The 20,034-nt window shown below is 36.8% G+C and overlaps 1 protein-coding gene across 1 annotated transcript in view; it reads right to left on the bottom strand.

Moving 5' to 3' along the window:
* Positions 1-795: 795 nt before the first annotated feature.
* The window catches only part of PIK3R4 (phosphoinositide-3-kinase regulatory subunit 4), a 75,012-nt gene continuing 55,773 nt past the window's right edge, over positions 796-20,034 (bottom strand). Inside the window, exons 14-20 of the mRNA XM_017862331.1 lie at positions 12,695-12,859; positions 8,049-8,260; positions 6,077-6,208; positions 3,336-3,436; positions 2,814-2,902; positions 2,446-2,554; positions 796-1,345 (exon numbers count right to left, since the gene is read on the bottom strand). Coding sequence (XP_017717820.1) covers positions 1,175-1,345; positions 2,446-2,554; positions 2,814-2,902; positions 3,336-3,436; positions 6,077-6,208; positions 8,049-8,260; positions 12,695-12,859 — 979 coding nt within the window. The 3' untranslated portion in view covers positions 796-1,174. The remainder of the gene's footprint in view (positions 1,346-2,445; positions 2,555-2,813; positions 2,903-3,335; positions 3,437-6,076; positions 6,209-8,048; positions 8,261-12,694; positions 12,860-20,034) is intronic.

Below are 20,034 nucleotides of genomic sequence, written 5' to 3'. Positions count from 1 at the left end.
ATACAACTTCATTTTATGTAAGAGACTAGAGCATCTGTGGCTTTTGTTATCCTTGGGAGATCCTGGAACCAATGCCCCAGAGATACCTAGGGATGATTGTATTGAATCAATGAAACTAGATGTATGCTTTGTAAACTACATGTACTGTAACTTAATTATATAATTATAAAAATAGAGAAAATTCTTAGCGTATTTCTAAGCAAGTAGGCTTTTCCCTTGGCTGAGATTTTTATAGACTCATGTAACTCATTTTAAACTAAAATATTCTGAATACCATAAAACCTTCTGCAAGTGGATGAGAACTAAATATGGAGACAGTCTGTATGCAAATAGTAATCCATAACCTTGAAGGGTTTTATCTTAGTGGAAAAGACCAATTTTGGCCCTTTAAAAATGTTATTTTGGTGTACTTTTAACTTTATTTTCTTTTCATGCATTCAATAGTCTATACTGGATAAAAGCAACCTGTTGGGTCAAGTGTCAGAATTTATGGTACAGCCCATAAAAAATAATGATGGCCAAGAGGAGGCACACTTGTATAACTAATATGCAGGAAATCAATTCTATAATGTTAAATAACTAATAAGGCAGACTGTAAAACACACAAGAAATATTAGAGCAGAAAGAGCACACTAGAGTCCAGAGATTTGGACCTAACGCCTGGTTCTGTCACTGATTCCTTGTGACATCGAGTCCATTTCTTCACCTTAGAACAAATGCTGCTGAAGAGATTATTCCTCTGCTTAAATTTACCATTTAAAACCACCACCAAAACAAACACTTAGGATGCATGAATACAGTTTAACTGCTTTGAATAGCATTTTAATAGCAAAATGTGTTTATACTTATAATAGCTTACAACCATCTTTTCAACCATCTTTTTCAATACAAAATAAACATTCATTTTCATATTTTATATTTCTCACCTCTATAACATATACAATAAAAATCCCAGACATTGTTGGCTGGCTGATTCTTGCAAAGAGATGCGTAAGTAAACTAGTCAAGTACATCCTAACCATTTTGGGTTTCATTTAGTCAGTCATGAAACAGTAATATACAGACATAATTCTGAAAATTAAGCAAATGAATCTGTTCTCTAGAAAGGCCTTTTCTCTTGAGTTATAGTAGTATATTTATAACTTTATTACAATTTATACAAATCAGTAGGTTTTTATTTCCACACCTTCACAATCCCATCTCTAGAAGCAGTTACGATGAAGCCCTGTGTTGTCTGGAATGTGGCGACATCAGTGATGATGTCATGATGTCCCACGGGCAGGGACTCTGGGCCCCTTCGAGGGGTGTCATCACTTGGTCCTACTTTCTGCTTATTCTGAATTTCCTGTCAGGGAGCAAGCCAGAAGTTAAAAGTCTGTACCATATTCTTCCTCTCGTCAATAGTCTTGCTTCTGAGATACTGTTGTATTTAAGTTAACAACTTTTGTAAAGTAGTCATGCTTTCACAAATACACTGAGCAAAAGGAGTAGACGAGCCAAAAATGACATTCACAGGGTCCTAGTCATTGGATTTCATGAGTAGCCACTTACAGATACGGAAAACTTATTTTAGGTCAATATTCTGTGCATATTAACTTTTGCCAACATCAAAAGAAAAAAGGGATAGAATATAATCAAAAGAGGTACAGCCAGGCATGCTGGGTCATACCTATAATCCCAGCACTTTGGGAGGCCAAGGTCTCCCAAGTCACAAGGTCAGGAGATCGAGACCATCCTGGCCAACATGATGAAACCCCCGTCTCTACTAAAAATACAAAACTTAGCCGGGTGTGGTGGCACACACCTGTAGTCCCAGCTCCTCAGGAGGCTGAGGCAGAAGAATCGCTTGAACCTGGGAGGCAGAGGTTGCAGTGAGCAGAGATCGTGCCACTGCACTCCAGCCTGGCAACAGAGCGAGACTCCGTCTCAAAAAAAAAGGTATACATGACCAGAATATAAAAAATACATAGCAGATGTTCTAGCACTTCTAAAGCTCATTAATATTTGTCACGAAGGAAGCACACTTTTATTTATGGAACACCTACTTTGGCCCAGGTACTAAGGGTATATTCTCTCACTTGAAGTTTTTGCCTGAGTCAAGAATACAAACTTTACAGTCCTAAAGCCAGGTTTGAATCCCAGCTTTCTGTTTACTAGCTGTGTGACCTTGAACAAGTTACTTAACTTCACTGTACCTTTTTCATTTGTAAGAGGATAATAAAAGTGCCTCCTTACGATGTTATAAAGTACATACTGGTCATTTGAGCTATTACTTATATGTACTTTCTTTATGCTTATTTTACCTTAATAAAAGTTAATTTTTTTAAATTCAAGAAAAAATAAATTTCCTAAATTCAGAGTACTCCTCGCTTGGTCATTTATTTTAATTCTGTTTACAAAAGCCATGTTTGTGCTTACAGAAGTTGAATGAAAAGACTACATTACCTGGACAACTTCAGTGCCTTCAATTATTTTTCTGTAGTAGGACACAGATGGGGAACTAGTACTTCCTGCAACAACATAGGACCTTTCTGGGTAAGCCAAGTCCCAAAACCTAGGGAAGAGGAAATAAATGACAATCTTTATAGGACAATGAGAGGAACTAATAATCATTGGCTTATCTTCATCAATGCATTGTTTTCTTTTGCATTAGAAAAGAGGTTTTATAGAACAGCATACCATTGGTTACAAATAAAGTATTAACAGCTGTCCTTATAAGATGATTTTTAAACATTACAGTGCCATCAGTATCTGTAATAACGTCTTGTAAAAGTATCCATTTTATTCTTTAAGTATTTGTTGAGATCGTGTACCTTATTTTCATATCTGAGCCAGCTGTTAGCAGGATAGGATTTCCATCTGCAGGACTACAGTAGATACCATGGACGCTATGAGGAGAAGGCTTAAAAGAAATAAATGTGGAGTCAAATAAAAGACATCCGTGTATTCCATAAATGATGGTGCTATTTCTAGAGGCAAGTTAACTGTCAGTAGCTTTACAAGCACCTGGTTACCTGAAGAAATGAGAGACCAGTTATGTATGCCCTATCTACCTCAATCTGGGCTTTTCCTAATTAAGCTAGATCTCATTGGGGTTCCAAAGAGACATCACAAGCTTTATGGGCTAGCAACTTATTTACCCACTAATGCAGAACACTAGCAAGGAAACACTCATGTAGCAATGGCCACATGATACTTGATGTTATTAAAAACCCAAATTTAAACATAACCCAAAAGCCCAACAGATACTAGGTTTGATTAAAAAGCCTGAAAGTACTTAGGATGTAGGGAATAATATCATCCTTTACAGTAAAACTGTAAAACTGAAGTCAAACCTGTAATTCAGAAAGTGGTGGTGCACTGCTGGCCCAGAGAGTAAATCTTCTGTCACCAGTCTCCATGTCCCACATGGACACTTCATTGTTGCCCTGAACAGCTAAAAGAGACAAAGGCCAGAATCTAGACTCAGACAAAAAGAGTTGGGGAAGATTACAACAAAACAAACTGCAGTCCTGAGAGAAAGACAAATCTCTTTCTTTCAGGAGGAGAGACAATATAAGAGGCTTTATTCATTTATTAATATTTATTGAGCCAGTAAATATTTTTACTATGGGCTGGTCATTGCGCTAGGCACTGAAGAAAAGATGGCAAAGCAGAAAAATTTCCAGTTTCATGGAACTTCATTCTAGTGGGGACAATAGACAAAAATGCAAAGGCCTTTCTGAAGCAGGAGTGTGCTTAGTTGAAAGAACAAGTCAGTGTGGCAGGAACTGAGAATGGGAGATAAGTAGGAGAAAGGGCAGTAGTGCTGGTCATTTTCCATTTGCTGCTCTAAATCTGACCTGAATGAACCACATCAACAAGCTCCTGTACCCCCTCTGGCTGGGTTTGCCAGCCTGTGATAGGCTAAATAATGGCCCCAAAAGTATCCAAGTCCTATCCCCTGGAACCTGTGAATGGTACCTTATATGGCAAAGTGACTTTGCAGATGTGATGAAATTAAGGACCTTGAGACAGATTATTCTGGATTACTCAGGGGGCCCCACATGCAATCATAAATCTTAGACGAGGGAGGCAGATTTGGCAGCAAGAACAGAAAGCAACGTAACAATGAAGATGCTATGTTGCTGGCTCTGAAGATGAAAGAAGGAGCCATTAGCCAAGGAATTTAGTTCTAGAAGCAGGAAAAGGCAAGGAAATAGATGTTCCTCTAGTGCCTCCAGAGGGAATACAGGTCTGCTGCTACCTTGATTCTGGTCCACAAAACCCATTTCAGACTTCTGGCCTCTAGAATTATTAAAAAAATAAGTTGTGGTGTAATAGGAAACTAATACATGCCTATGGGAAACCGCAGCAGGAGATCAAAGGGAGAGAGGGAAGAAAGTCAAGTCATTCACATCAAGCTGGTTATATCCCTCATCTCAAAGTCACTGCTCCTTTCAAGGCGGCCTTCTCTATTCCTTTCCAAATTCAGTAACCATGCCCTCCTCCCCTCAAGCCTTCTACTGCTACTCTGCTGTTACCAGCCCATATTACTGTGCTATCTTTTGTAATACCCCTACACCAAAACCTTTGTAAACAATTTTATTTGAAAATAAATTCTTAAATTATCCTATCTTGAGTGTGCTACTGTTTCCTGTTAGAATTCTGACTGATAAAGGTCAGGGAGGTGGCAAGAAGGCAGGTCCCATAAAGTCTTTTGGACCAAGAAGCCAATGGGAAGGTACTGAGCAGAAGAAACAAAATGGTCTTAAAAAGTACAGACAGAAGCAGGCTGTGAAGATATTACATTAATAGGGAAAAGAGATTATAGTGGTTTGGACTAGGGAGATAGTGATGGAGGTAGTAAAGAGTGATCAAATTCTGGATATACTTTAAAATAAAACTTACAGGACTGGTTAATGGACTGGAAGCGGAATGAGAAAAAGAACAAGTGAGGATAATTCCAGGCTTCTGAGCACCTAGCTGCCATTTACTGAGAGAATACCATAGGAAGAGCGGGGTAGGAGGCAGTGGTGGAGACACTTAGTAGAGAGGAAATCAAGCATTCAGTTTAGTTAGACATGTTGAGTTTACAAAATGGCTATTAGACATCTTAAGAAAAATAGATATGAGTCTGAATGATAGTTAAAGCATGAGATTGCATGAGATCACACACACAGCCAGTGTAGAGGAAGTGGTTGAGACCAAAGAATGGGTCCTAAGGCAGGCCACAAATTAAATGCCAGGAAGATAAGAAGGAACCAGCAGATCAAGAAGTTGTAGAACCAAGAGAAATGTCCTTGAAACCAGGTAAGGAAAGCATCTGAAAACAATAGAAATCAACTGTTCAAATGGTAAGTCAAATAAGAAAAGGGCTCACAATAACCACAGAACTTGGCAACATGGTGACTTTGATAGCAGCAGTGTATGCGATGGACTATATGTACAAGAAAGGACCACAAAGAGCCTAGAGGCAAGAGGGCTGAGGGGAAAACATAAGAATATTAAGAGCTATTATTTACCAAGCATTAATTGTGTGGTAGAGTATGTACTTTGCATGTTTTATCTCAATTCCCTATAACTCTACAAAGCAAGTATTTTTAACTACATATTAAAGATGAGGAAAATCAGTTTCAAGAATTGCCCAAGTGTCACACCCAGGAGCCATACAAGAAAATTTGAGTGCCTAATGAGGGAAGGGAAGGGAAGCTTTCAAGCAACACAAAGGAAGCAGAGCAACAAGAAACTGCAACAGAGAAGGATGAGTCAAGGTTCCTAACTTAGCTCTCTAGGAAGATGGTGGCAGCTGTAACAAAAATAGGGGACACAGGAGGAAGAAAAAAAGGATAGGAGATGGTGGTGGACAGTTAAGAATGGAGAGGAGAGTAATGATGGTGACTGATGAGATCATTTTTGAACATAATAAATATTAGATGACAGTGAGGTATCAGTAGTGGCAACCTCCATAATCAGAAGAGAATCAAGCATTCAGTTCATATGTAAAATGAAACTAAAAACGTGAGTTTTGGCAGCAGGTTATTATGTACTTTCCAAGAAAATCTCCCAACACATGAAAGCTAGCCCTCCATCTTACCTGCAATCACCCAGGACTGATACAGAGGGTGCATTGAGAGGCGCCTGATTCGAGCCCTGGAAGGATGACAGTGACTTGAAATTGGCAACTGGAACCTCATGTCCCAACAAGCCATGGTACCACTGCTTGTACCTTAAGGAGAAAAAGCACAAAAAGATTACCATCTAATGATCAAAGTACATCAAGCTGCATTTATACAAATAGAATTAGCTTTTATGAATTTATTTGAAAATGCCTTCATTACTTAAAAAAATTTTGTTCTCATGAAGCTGTCTCACCAGTTTCAAACAGTACCCCTTTGGTTGTTAAATAACAGATATAAAGTGCTTATCATAATGCTACTAATAATAATGTAGATTGAAAATGAATAATTTATTAGTTGCTGACATTGTTATTAACTGCCAAAGGCACCCACAAAAACAGAAGCTATTGAGAAGATACAAAATGAATTTGGTATGTCAAAATGTTCAGATTGCCTTAAATACCCAAAGATGTTTTACTGGTACTCAATGATCACTTTACCAATCCCAAAGTAGCAGCAGCTTTGTATCTATCATCAGATTTCAATTGTTTCCATTTGCCCTTCCCTCTTAAACATTCTTTAGACAGGTATATTACATCTTTCTGTTCCTCTGCAGTTTATTCACACAAAAGGCAAAAAAAAAAAAAAAAAAAAAATGCATTCCATATAAACATATAAAAAGTAATAAAGCAAAGGGCACACACTTAACAGTGTAACAAATGTAAGTTAGGGAATCTAGAAAACCTAAATTCAAGCACAGAAGATAATTCCTCTGAATTAGCATGCCAACTAGAAAAGAGTAAGATGTGGTAGTTTCTCAAGCGGCAGGTTCAAAACACCATGAGGGAAAAACGTGAAACTTAAAGGAAGAAAGGAGCAGATAGGAAAATAGGCAATGTTGATCAAAGAGTACAAAGTTTCAGTTAGGAGGAATAAGCTTTAGTGATCTACTGCACAGAATGGTGACTATAATACAGTGTATATTTCAAAGTTCCCAAAAGAGTAAATTGTAAATGTTTTCATAGCAAATATGTATGTAAGGTGATAGATTTGTTAGTTTGATTTAATCATCCTGCAATTAATACATGCATCAAAACATCACACTGTACCCCATAAATATATACAATTATTTGTCAATTAAAAATTAAATTTTACAAAAGCAGCAATCCCATTCTTGGGTATATATATGCCTGAGATTAATGGAAACATATGTCCTTACAAAGACTTATTTGCAAATATTTACAGCAGGTTGACTCCGAAAAGCCAAACACTAGAAACAACTCAGCTATCCATCAACTGAGGGACAGAGGGACACACAAATTGTTATCTATAAAATGGAATATCATGAAACAATACATTTTCTAAAATCCTGCTTAAGCAAGCTAGATCACTTGGTTCATCTTTAGCCTTTGGAGACAAGGCAAATAATGAAGTAAGAAACCATTGCTTAGCTCTTCTCTCAACACTACGCACTGTGACAGATTCTTTTACTTCATTAAATCCTCAAAGCTGCCCTTGAAAGGATTAGCCCCATTTGAAGATGAAGATAGCTGAACCTCAGAGGAGTTAAATAACCTGCCTAAAGCTACTGGAATTTAAACCATGTCTGCCCAAACTCAGATGCTATTTTCCTTAAGTCAAGTCTGCTGCTTCACTGGCAGAGTAAGAGAATGCCAGCAAATCTGATCACTTAATGATTATAAAGTAAGGAGGCTCATTTAAGACAAGGACAATGAGGAGACTTTTATGCCTTAGGATACTGATTTCACCCTTTCAAACCTGTTTTTTACTGAAAAAAAATAAAATTGCAAGTTATTTTAACATGACTATGAAAAAAAGAGATGGGAAAAAGTACCAATGAACAAAGTGGAAAAAACTGCTTTCACAAGACAGCAATTGCAGGCATTAGTGGCACTCAAAACCCAGTCAATGACTTGAAAGTCAGCTTACCGATGCAGAGCCAGCATTGGTGGATGTCCACAGCAAAGGAAGTGATGAGGCCCGACTTTAAATCATGCTTTAAAGTCCACGCATTGCTTGAAGACCTAAGGTCCCAGCCAACCAGAGAGCCATTCACAGTGGCATAGGCAAGAACAGACTGTGCCCCAGAGTTGAAGTGATGCATATCCACAACACAACCGTCCTCCTTCTGATCTAGAATTCTAGAGAAATACACAAAGCACAGACGTTTCCAGTCACTGAAAACATAGCACTAGTCTCCCTTTAAGATGACTTTATATCCTATCCATAGTCAAGAAACAAAAGCTATGTGACTCCATCAAGCAAATGAAAGCTGATACATTTAAAAAAAATTCCAGATGTAGAGAAGAATTGCAAAAATAGCAGAGTTCTTGTATATCCTTCACTCAAGCTTCCCCTTAGGTAAATAACTTATATAACCATAGAACATTTATCAAAACTAAGAAATTAACCTTGGTATAATACTAGTAATTAAAGTACAGAACGTATCCTGATTTTATCAGTTTTCCCACTAGTGTCCTTTTACTATTCCAGAATCCAATCCAGGATAATACAGGGCAATATTAAATTTCTTCTAATCTGTGACAGTTCCTCAGTCTTTCATGACCTTGATATTTTTGAAGACTACTGGTTATTTCAGAGAATGTTCCTCAATTTGGGTTTGTCTGACATTTTCTCATTATTATCCTGAAATTATGCCTTATTGGGAAAGATATCACAGAAGTGATGTGCTCTTCTCAGTGCATCATTTGAGGGAGGACCTGATTTTAGCATGTGCAGGTTAATTATCACTTAGCCAAAATGCTTGCAACCACAACTGTTTCTGATTTTTGTCTTTTTGTTTTTTGTTTTTTTTTTAAGATGAAATAACATAATGAGGTATCTTGGGAATGGGACCCAAGTCTAAACATGAAATTCATTTGTTTCAATATACCTTATACACACAGCCTGATGGTAATTTTGTACAAAATACTTTTGTGCAGGAAACAGAGTTTTAACTGCAACCTGTCCCATGAAGTCAGGTGTGGAATTTTTCACTTGTGACATCAAATTAGCATTCAAAAACTTTTAGTTTTTGGAGAATTTTGGATTTTCAGATTAGAAATGTTTAACCTGAATCACTTATGATGTTAACTTGAACCATCTGAATTAAGCTGGTGTCTGCTAGGATTCTCCATTGTAAACATTTTTTCCCTTTATAATTACTCAATATTTGGCAAAAATACTTTGAGACAATGCAAAAATTCTGTTTCTGCTTTAACTTTGGCCCACTAATTTTAGCATCCATTTGAGGGAGCATGCCTGTGGTGAGCTAATGGTGACTTTTTGTTTCCCTCAGTCCTTCTACATTAGTTGACTGGGATTCTTCTGTAAGTTGTCACTTCTTCCCCAGAAACTTATTTATTCACTTATTTATATCAGTATGGATTCATAGATATTTATTTTATTCTTTGAGTTACAATCCAATACTACAGTTATTCATTTTGTTGCCCAAGTTGTTCCAACTTTGCCCACTGGAAGCTCTTTCATGTCAGCTCTTGTGCCCTTTCTCTCTCTCTCTCTCTCTCTCTCTCTCTCTCGTCTTCCTATAGACTATAATAACTACCAGATACGTGAATATTTCTTTTTTTTGTTTTTTGGAGATGGAGTCCCACTCTGTCCGCCCAGGCTGGAGCATCGCCCAGTATGCCAGATCTCAGCTCACTGCAAGCTCGCCGCCCCCGGGTTTACCCATTCTCGCTCCTGCCTCAGCCCTCCCGGATAGCTGGACTACAGGCGCCCGCCAACCTCGCCCGGCTAGTTTTTTGTATTTTTTAGTAGAGACGGGGTTTCACCATATTAGCCAGGATGGTGTCGATCTCCTGACCTCGTGATCCGCCTGTCTCGGCCTCCCAAAGTGCTGGGATTACAGGCTTGAGCCACCGCGCCCGGCCTCAATATATTTTTTTAAATACTTTCTAATTTTTTGACACCACAAGATGCTCCAAGCTTATGTTTTATTTTCCCTGCCCTACACACCTGGAATCAACCAGTTCTAGAAGTACTAGTTCCTTTTATTGAAGAATGTATTTAGAAACAAAAATCTAGGCCCTATGTGTTCACTGCTATGGCAGTGTGCCCGCTTCTAGTTCCTCTCAATGGCCAGAGCTAAAAGATATATTATGTATACTACTTCAGGCATGTGGACACATCTATATTTCTGTATCTGTTCGTGTGTTTCTATACATGTATATATTTATGCCTATGCATATACAAATATCATGAGTCCATACTGATAATCTCCAACTCCTACGCAGCACCAGAGTTCATTCATCTGTAATACCTTTCTCTAACAGTGACAAACCTAGCTCCCATAACTACAATATATTTACTTATTTGTTCAACCTGAGTACACAAATGAAGGGTAAAGTTTCAGATTTGTTAAACTTGAAACTTAAAATGAAGTTGTTAACCCTGTGAAAAACAACCAACTAGAATACAATGTTTGAGTTGAGTTCCTTGTGTCATTAGCCTCCCAGTATCAAATTTAAAAACTGTTTTGCAAAGTTACTCCTTTATTCGACATGCCCTTCAATATGATTATGTGATTCACTTGTAAAACAGATTAATTTGTCATAGACTGCATTCCATCTTTCCCCTTACATCCTGGTTAACTTTTTAAATTTTACATACGTTAAAATTCACTTTTTGTGGTATACAGTTAAGTGTGTTAATTAGCAAAATGCATTTAAGATTCATCAATGTTGTTGCATGAGTCAGTAATTCATTCCTTTATAATGCAGATTATTATTCCACTGTATAAGTGTACTAGTTTTTTTCAAGCTGAGGCATTTTTAAAACTAAAAAGAACACATAAAACATTGGCCAGTCTCCTTGATTCATACATATCATGCATTCACACAGGTAGTTTTGGTTTTATCTTGTAGATCAGAGGTCAGCAAACATCATCTATAAGAAGTCAGACTGTAAATATTTTAGGCTTTGTGAATCACATACATTCCTGTTGAATACTATTTTTATTTTTGCAACCCTTTAAAAATGCAAATATCATTCTTATTTTATGGACCATACTGCAAGCTGTAGTCTGCTAACCCTTGGATAAACAATTGTACTTATAAATATTATAATTTGGACCATATTTTCCCATTGAGGAGTGATGAAAAATCCAACTGCAAAGTAAAACGTAAAATGGTTCCTTCCACAAATTCTAATTAGTAAGAGCTATCTATGACAACAGTTGACATAACCAAAACAATCAAAGACTTATGACCTTTGGCAAGGTTTCTTTGAAGCACACACTGTGAGGCAGAGTAAGAGCTAAACATCCTGCCAGTCTCCTTATCTAGGTAGTTAACATTTGCTTTAAGATAGTAACATTTACAGTGAGAAGTGCCATTGGCTGAGAGAAAACCGTGCACTGAATGTGCATGTCTGTCTGTGTGTGTGGCCTCTGGGCTCAGTCATCACATAGTGCACTATGCCAAGTTATTAAATAATTTACATGAAACTCAATAGATATGTTACTAGACAGGCATCATCTGCTGAAACAGATTTTCTTAAAAATGGGCAGGTATTTTACTAAAGGCCATAAAGAATATGTCCTGGAAAAAAGCTGCTTAAATCTGTTCAGTGAATGTGTGGAAAACCTTTTTAAATGCAAAAGCAAAACAAAACAAAACAAAACGCCCAGGTGACCCAACAAATATCCCTTTCTGCCTTAAGCTACCTAATGGCCATGGCTTATCATCCACTAAACAACTCCTCATTTTGCTTTCTTCTATGGGGTCCACCACCTCCACCTGGCCCTTCTTAACCACCTTGCTTCACCTGGCTAACTCACACCTGGTCTTACCTGTTGTCTTCCCTTTCAAGCTGGCTCCTGTTATCCATGTAAAAATTACCACACTGCACTGAAATTGTCTGTTCACTTGTCTATTTCTCCCACTAGACTGTAGATTCTTAAAGCATAACATGTCTTTGAAATCTTCAGTGTGTAACACATATTGGTCAGTCAAAAATTGTTCTGCTTTGTCTTTAAATATGTTACCTTGCATGCATTTAATCTGCAAGCAACCACAATTTATAAAAAATGAAGAAAATTCTTACATAGAACCACTGCTATTTTGTTTTAAAATGAAAAGCAAATCATCTGTCTAAATGCTCTTCTCCATGTCCCCCTCAACTTTAGAGACTTTAATGCCAAGTCACGGAATGCTGACATTTGAGTTTTCCTTAATGAAGAACACTCACATTCTCAAAATCAGGCAGAGCTGTGTTTTTAGTAACTGAGACAGAAGATATAACTGGTAATTTTAGGTTATTCAGACAAATTCCAGACTGGGATGAGCTGCAAGTTCAAAGCTGCCCCTTTGACCTCTTGACAAGTTTGCAGAAGGTAAGATACATAGGTATCATCTTCTGAGACTAACCACATGTGACAGTTTTGAGCTGGAAGCACATTTTTAAAATTTGATTTATTTATTTTATGGGCTTAAAAAAAGAAGTGCAATGTAAGAGGCCCTCAGTTGATCCCAACTACATTGCAGGGTAGAAAGGAGAGTTAAGGTACTGTAGTGCACTAAATACAATGTTTAAAAAAGACAAAAGATAGATACCTGCTTTGTAAAGGATGGATTTTAGGAGACTTGGGCAACTTAGAAGCCTCAATTCCAAGAAGCTGGACAGCACCATTATCAGATGCTATGGCTAAATAGTGGGAGCCTTGGCAGAATGTGAGCGTCTTGACTCGACCTCCAATTCGGCTGTATGTAAGAATAGATCTGAATGAAAGAAAAATAAAATTCATTTATGAAACAACATCACTGCTAATGTTAAATATCCACATGGCTATTAGCAAGCAAAATTATTACTGTGAGGTCCACTTAATCTCCCTGATCTCAGGACAAAAACAAGAATTTCCTCTCAAAAGAACTGTTACAAAAATCACCTTTTCTTCTGATATTTTCAAATGGCCATCTGTACACACTTCTCTCTCCTATCATAGACTATCCCTCCTTCTTTTTTTTTTTTTTTGGAGACAGTGTCTCACTCTGTTGCCCAGGCTGGAGTATAGTGGCCAGTGGTGCAATCACAGCTTACTGCAGCCTCGACCTCCTAGGCTCAAGTGATCCTCCGACCTCAGCTACCCTGGCAGCTGGGACTACAGGCGTGTATCACTATGCCTGGTTAATTTTTTGTAGAGACACGGTTTCGCCATGTTGCCCAGGCTGGTTTTGAACTGTTTTCTAATGAGAACTCCCACACTTGTGGTCCTGATCGTAACTCCTTCAACTCTTGAAATATCTTAAACCCTCACTCTTACACCCTTCAGTTATTCCATCACACAGCTTGGCACAGAAGGAAAAGCACTGGCTTTGGAATCAAGGACTTCCACTACCAACTACTTACATGATGTTGATCAAGCTACTTAATCAGTTGTATGCCTCAGTTTATCCTTGACCTAGTTCCCTAACTGGACCACAGGGAAAATCAGGTAATATGTAAACCATAAAACATTTATAAATGCAAAATTATAATATTCAGTCTCTCCCACACATATGCTGATCTCTCAAGCTGTGTTTTCTACTCTCTTTCTTTAAATTCACTGCCAAATTTTTTGAATATATCATCTACACAGGGGACTTCCATTATCACCAACTCCCTCCTCCATTACCCTCCACACAGAATGCAACTTTACACTTCTAAGGGGCCATACCTCTAAAAAGTCAAAAACCCCTAAACACTGAACACATTCATCTATCTTGTGTAATTTATTTCACTTTATTATAAAAGTTAATGCATATTAAGTGCACTAAAATACAGAAATGTAAAAACATTTATAACAATACCACCCAGAAACACTATTAATATTTTGTTAAATATCTTTCAAAAGGTTTTCTATACATATTTACACTTGTTTTTTAAAAAAAATCTGTAGTATTTCATATATTTTATCAATCATCTCTCTCTCGTTTTTTTGTTTTTGTTTGTTTTTCTGAGATGGAGTCTCGCTCTGTCGCCCAAGCTAGAGTGCAGTGGCACAATCTCGGCTCACTGCAAGCTCCACCTCCCGGGTTCATGCCATTCTCCTGATTCAGCCTCCGGAGTAGCTGGGACTACAGGTGCCTGCCACCAAGCCCAGCTAATTCTTCTGTATTTTCAGTAGAGATGGGGTTTCACTGTGTTAGCCAGGATGGTCTCAATCTCCTGACCTCATGATCCACCCACCTCGGCCTCCCAAAGTGCTGGGATTACAGGCGTGTGCCACCGTGACCGGCCTAGTTGTTTTTCTTAATAACAGCTTTGCTGAAATGATTTTCAAATACCATAAAGTGCATTTTAAAGTGCACAATTCAATGTTTAGTATATTAACAGATTTCTGCAAAGATCACCACTAATTCCAGGCCATTTTCATTAATTATAAGAAATCAAAAAATAAACTGTCCTCATACCCATTAGCATTCATTCCCGAGTTCCCCCTCTCCCTAGCCTCTGGTAACTACTAATCAACTTTATTTTCTATGAAATTCCGTTCTGGACATTTCATATAAATGCAGTCATACATTGTGGTCTTTTATATTAAGCTTCTTTCACATAACATAATGTCAAAGTTTATGGTGTGATATGTAATACCTCATTCCTTTTTAGGCTGAATATTATTCCATTGTACAGCTACATCACATTTTGCTCATTCATTCATCTGCTGATAAACATATAGGTCATTTCCACCTTTTGGCTACTATGAATAATGCTGCTATAAACATTTAAGTCTTTGTGTGGACATATGTCTCAAACACAATGCCTACAGGGGCCCAATCAGTATTGTAGATGAGTAAAGACAGCCAGTGACAAGCAGTGGCAGAGATGGGGGTGCCAGTGTGCTTAGTCTCTCACACACACTTAGGCTTTCTCTCCCCATCTCTTTTAATATTGACATATCACCAAATTTACCCTTTTAAAGGGCTTTATAAATAAAGTCACCACATTTTACAACTATCACCATTATCTAATTCCAGAACATCTTCAGCATACCCAAAGGAAACCCTGTATCCATTAGCTGTCTCTTCCGAATGCTCCCTTCCCCCAGCACCTGGCAATTCCTAATCTACTTTGTGTCTCTCTGGATTTACCTATCTGAATACTTAATATAAGTGAAATCATACAACATGTGGCCTTTGGATCTGACTACTTTCACTTAGCATACTGTTTTCAAGGTTTATTCACATTACAGCATGTAGCAGTACTTCGTTCCGTTTTATGGCTAGTTTTCCATTATGTAGATATACCACATTTTATTTATTCATCACATGATAGAAATTGTGGTTTCCATTTTTTGACTATTATGAATAATGCTGCTATGAACATTTGTGTACAGATTTTTGTGTGAACATATGTTTTCAACTGTCTTGGGTATATAGCTAGGAATGGAATCATAGGATCATATGGTAACTCTATGCCTACCATTTTGAAAGGCTACCAAACTGTTTTCCAAAGTTACTGCACTATTTTTACATTCTCACCAGCAATGTATAAAGATTTCAGTTTCTCCACATCCTAACACTTGTTACTGCCTTTTTTACTATAGCCATTGTAGTGGGTGTGAAGTAGTATCTCACTGTGGTTTTGATTTACATTTCTCTAGTGACTAAGGAGCGTCTTTTCATGTGCTTAATTGGTCCTATTTGGAGAAACATCTATTCACATCATTTGCTTTTTAATTGGGTCATTTGTCTTTTAATTGTTGAGTTGTAAGGTTCTTTATACATTTTAAATAATAGATATTTATCAGATATATGATTTATAAGTTATTTCTCCCATTCTGTGGGTAGTCTTTTCACTTTCTTGATAGAGTCCTTTGAAGCACAAAGGTTTATAACATTGAAGTCCCATTTGTCTATTTTTTCCTTTGTCACTTGTGTTTTTCATGTAATTTCTCAGAAATCCTTACCAAGTCCATGGCCATGAAGATATACATGTCTACGTTTTCTTCTGAAAGTTTTACGGTTTTAGTTTTTTCATTTAGTCTATGATCCACTTTGAGTAAGTCTACTGAGATTCATCTTTTTGCATGCGGAAATCCTGTAATCCCAGCACTGGTTGTTCAAAAGGCCATTCTTTTCCCCATTGAATTATCCTGACACCTCTGTCCAAAAAAAATGATCATCAATGTATTTCTGCATGTCAGTTCTATTCCATGAATATATGACACAGATATACACATAGACATGATCTATATGTCTATCCTTATGCCAGTACTCCACTGTCTTGATTTACTGTAGCTTTGTAGCAAGTTTTGAAATACAGAAGTGTGAGTCCTTCAATTTGGTTCTTTTCTTTCAAGACTGTTTTGGCTATTCTGAGTCTCTTATCATTCTTTATGGATTTTAGGATTAGATCATTGATTTCAGGATAAGAAAAAAGGCAGCTAGAAATTCCAAAGAGATGGCATTGCATCTGTACATCGAGAGGTCTGCCATCTTAATGATATTAAGTATTCCATTGCATGAACATGGGGTTTCTTTTCATTCATTTGAGTCTTCTTTAATTTCTTTCAATGATCTTTAGTATTTTTCAGTATACAAATCTTATACTTTCTTGTGTAAAATTTATTCCCAAGTATTTTGTTCATTTTGATACTACTATAAATAGATGGTTTCTTAAATTCATGTTTGGACTATTCATTGCTACCATATGGAAATGCAAGTGACTTTTATATATTCATCTTGTATTCTGCAACTTTGTTGAACTTATTAGTTCTAGTAAGTTTTAAAAACAATTATTGTTTAATTATTGCTAATTCTCATGCTAGCTGCTAACAGAAAATTTTACTTTCTCCTTTCCAATTTGTATGCCTTCAATTTCTTTTTCTTACCCAAATGTCCTGGCTAGAACCTCCAGTACAGTACAAATGAAGTGGCAAAAGTGGACATTCTTGTCTAACTCTTAGGGGGAAAGCTTTCAATCTTTTACCATTAAGTACAATGTTAGCTGTAGGGTTTTTTGTGTAGCTGGCCTTTTTTCATTCTTTTCTATTACTAATTGGTTTGTTGAGTTGGTTTTAATCATAAAATGATATTGGACTTTGTCGAATACTTTCTGAGAGTTTGTGAGATGATCGTTTGGTCTTTACCCTTTATTCTATATTATACCATATTAATGGTACATTATACCATATTAATGGTACATTAATTGATTTTCATATGTTGAACCAACCTCATATTCCTAAGATAAATTGTACTTGGTCATGATATTATTTTTTACATTTTGCATTCAGTTTACTATTATTTTCTGGCAGATTTTTACACCTATATTAATTATTGATATTGGTCTATAGCTTTCTTGTGAACTGTTTACCCGGCTGTGGTATCAGATTGACATCTGCCTCAAAGGATGAGTTAAGAAGTGTTCCCTCATTTATTTTTTGGAAGACTTTTTGAAGGATGGATATTACATTAGTTCCCTCTTATCCACAGCATTTTTTTTTTTTTTTTTTTAGACAGAGTCTCACTTTGTCACCCAAGCTGGAGTGCAGGGGCGCAATCTCAGCTCAGTGCAACCCCCACCTCCCGGGTTCACTTTCCCTGGTTTCAGTTACCTGTGGTCAACTGCAGTCAGAAAATATTAAATGGAAATTCCAGAATAAACAATTCCTAAGTTTTGAATTGTGTACCATTCTGAGTAGCGTGATAAAATCTCACACTGTCCTGTTCCCTCCTGCCCAGGACTTTAATCATTCCTTTATCCAGCTGAATACACTACCTGCTCGTTGGTCAGTTAGTCACTTAGTAGCTGTCCCAGTTATTAGATTGATAATCACAAGAAGGGTGAGTACAGAATAGTAAGACATTTTGAGAGATAAGAGACTCTATTCACATAACTTTTATTAAAATATATTGTTGTAACTCTTCTATTAGTGTTGTTGATCTCTTACTGTGCCTAATTTATAAATTAAACTTTATCACAGACATGTACATATATCAATAAACACAGTATACATAAGGTTTGGTACTATCCAAGGTTTGGGGCATTCACTAGGGGTCTTGGATCATCTCTTCCGCACATAAGGGAGAACTACTGTAATTCTTCAAACCTCTGGTAGAATATACCATGAAGCTATCTCAGCCTGGGCTTTGTGGGAGGTTTTTTGATTACTAATTTCTTTATTATTATAGGTCTACTCAGATTTTATATTTCTTCTTTAGTCATTTTCAGCAGCTTGTGTCTTTCTAGGAATTCATCCATTTCACCTAGGTTATCTAATTTGTTGGCATACAATTGTTTATGGTATTTCCTTCATAGTACTCTTTTTTTATTTCTGTCAAGTCAGTAGTAATGTGTCCCCTTCAATTCCCGTTTTTAGTAACTTGAGTCCTCTCTTTTTATTGATCACTATAGTAAAGGTGTGCCAATTTTGTTGATCTTTACAAACAACCAATTTCTACTTTTGCTGATTTTTTTTTTTTTGTTTTTCTACTCTCTATTTCATTTATTTCCTCTTTAGTCTTTATCATTCCTTTCTACTTGCTTTAAGTTTGCTCTTTTTCTAGTTTCTTAAGGTTAGGGTTAAATTACTAATTTGGGATCTTTCTTCTTTTTTAATGTGAATGTTTACAGTGATAAATTTCCCCTTTAGTACTCCTCTAGATGCATTATCCAAGTTTTAGTATGCTGTTCCCATTTTCATTCATCTCAAAGTAGTTTCTAATTTCCTTTAGAAATGTTGGGTATTTAGCCATATGTTGTTTAATCTCCATGTATTTGAGAATTTCCCAACTTCCTTTCTGTTACTGATACCTAGTTTCATTCCAATTTGGTTAGCAAACATACTTTATATACTTTCAATCCTTTTACATTTATTGAGGTTTGTTTTGTGACCTAATATATGGTTAAATATAGAAAAGATTACATGTACACTTAAGGAAGATTTATATTCTGCTGTTCCTGAGTGGAGTATTCTACTGTTACCTGTTAAATCTGGCTGGTTTGTAGTGTTGCTCACATTTTCTATTTCTTTGCTGATCTTATGTTTAGTTGTTCTATCCATCTTGAAAACAAGCTACTAAAGGCTCCCACTATTATAACGGAATTATCTATTTTTCCCTTCAATGCTATTGGTTTTGCTTAGTGTGTTTTGGGGCTCTGCTGTTAAGTATGTTTGTAATTGTTATGTCTTGATGATGAACTGATTCTTTTACCATTATAAAATCTCCTTCATTGTCTCTAGGAGAAATTTGTGCCTTAAAGTTTATGTTCTATCTGACACTGGCCACTCCAGCACTTTTGTTTTGTTTTGTTTTTTAGACAGAGTCTCGCTTTGTCACCCAAGCTGGAGTGCAGGGGCGCAATCTCAGCTCAGTGCAACCCCCACCTCCCGGGTTCAAGCAATTTTCCTACCTCAGCCTCCCGAGTAGCTGGGACTACAGGTGCGTGCCACCATGCCTGGCAAAATTTTTTTTTATTTTTAGTAGAGTCATGGTTTCACCATGTTGACTAGGCTAGTCTTGAACTCCTGATCTCAGGTGATCCACCGCACCTGGCCTAGCTCTTTCTTAGGTACTATTTGCATGGTTTATCTTCTCATTTCTTTTACTTTCAGCCTATTTATATCTTTAAATCTAAAGTGTGTCTATCACACATAGCATATAGTTGGATCATGTTTTTCACCCTTTCTACCAACTCTGCCTTCTGATTACATTTATAAGTTGTGGTTGCTCTGAGAATACAATGAACATCTTAAAATAATCAAATTAATACCAACTTAATTTCAGCAATACATAAAAACTTTGCTCTAATGTCTCTTCCCTCCTCCCTCATACGTATAACTATTGTCATACAAATTACGTATCTACATGTTATAAGCCCACTGACAGTCTTATAATTATCTCTTTATGCAGTCATCTTTCAAAATCAGATAGCAGGTAAAAGAGTTACAAATAAAATAATTTGTACTTTTGTA

Source organism: Rhinopithecus bieti, unplaced genomic scaffold (genome assembly GCF_001698545.2).
Source record: "Rhinopithecus bieti isolate Rb0 unplaced genomic scaffold, ASM169854v2 scaffold_62793, whole genome shotgun sequence".
NCBI lineage: Eukaryota > Metazoa > Chordata > Mammalia > Primates > Cercopithecidae > Rhinopithecus > Rhinopithecus bieti.
This window is presented reverse-complemented; position numbering and strand designations above follow the sequence as displayed.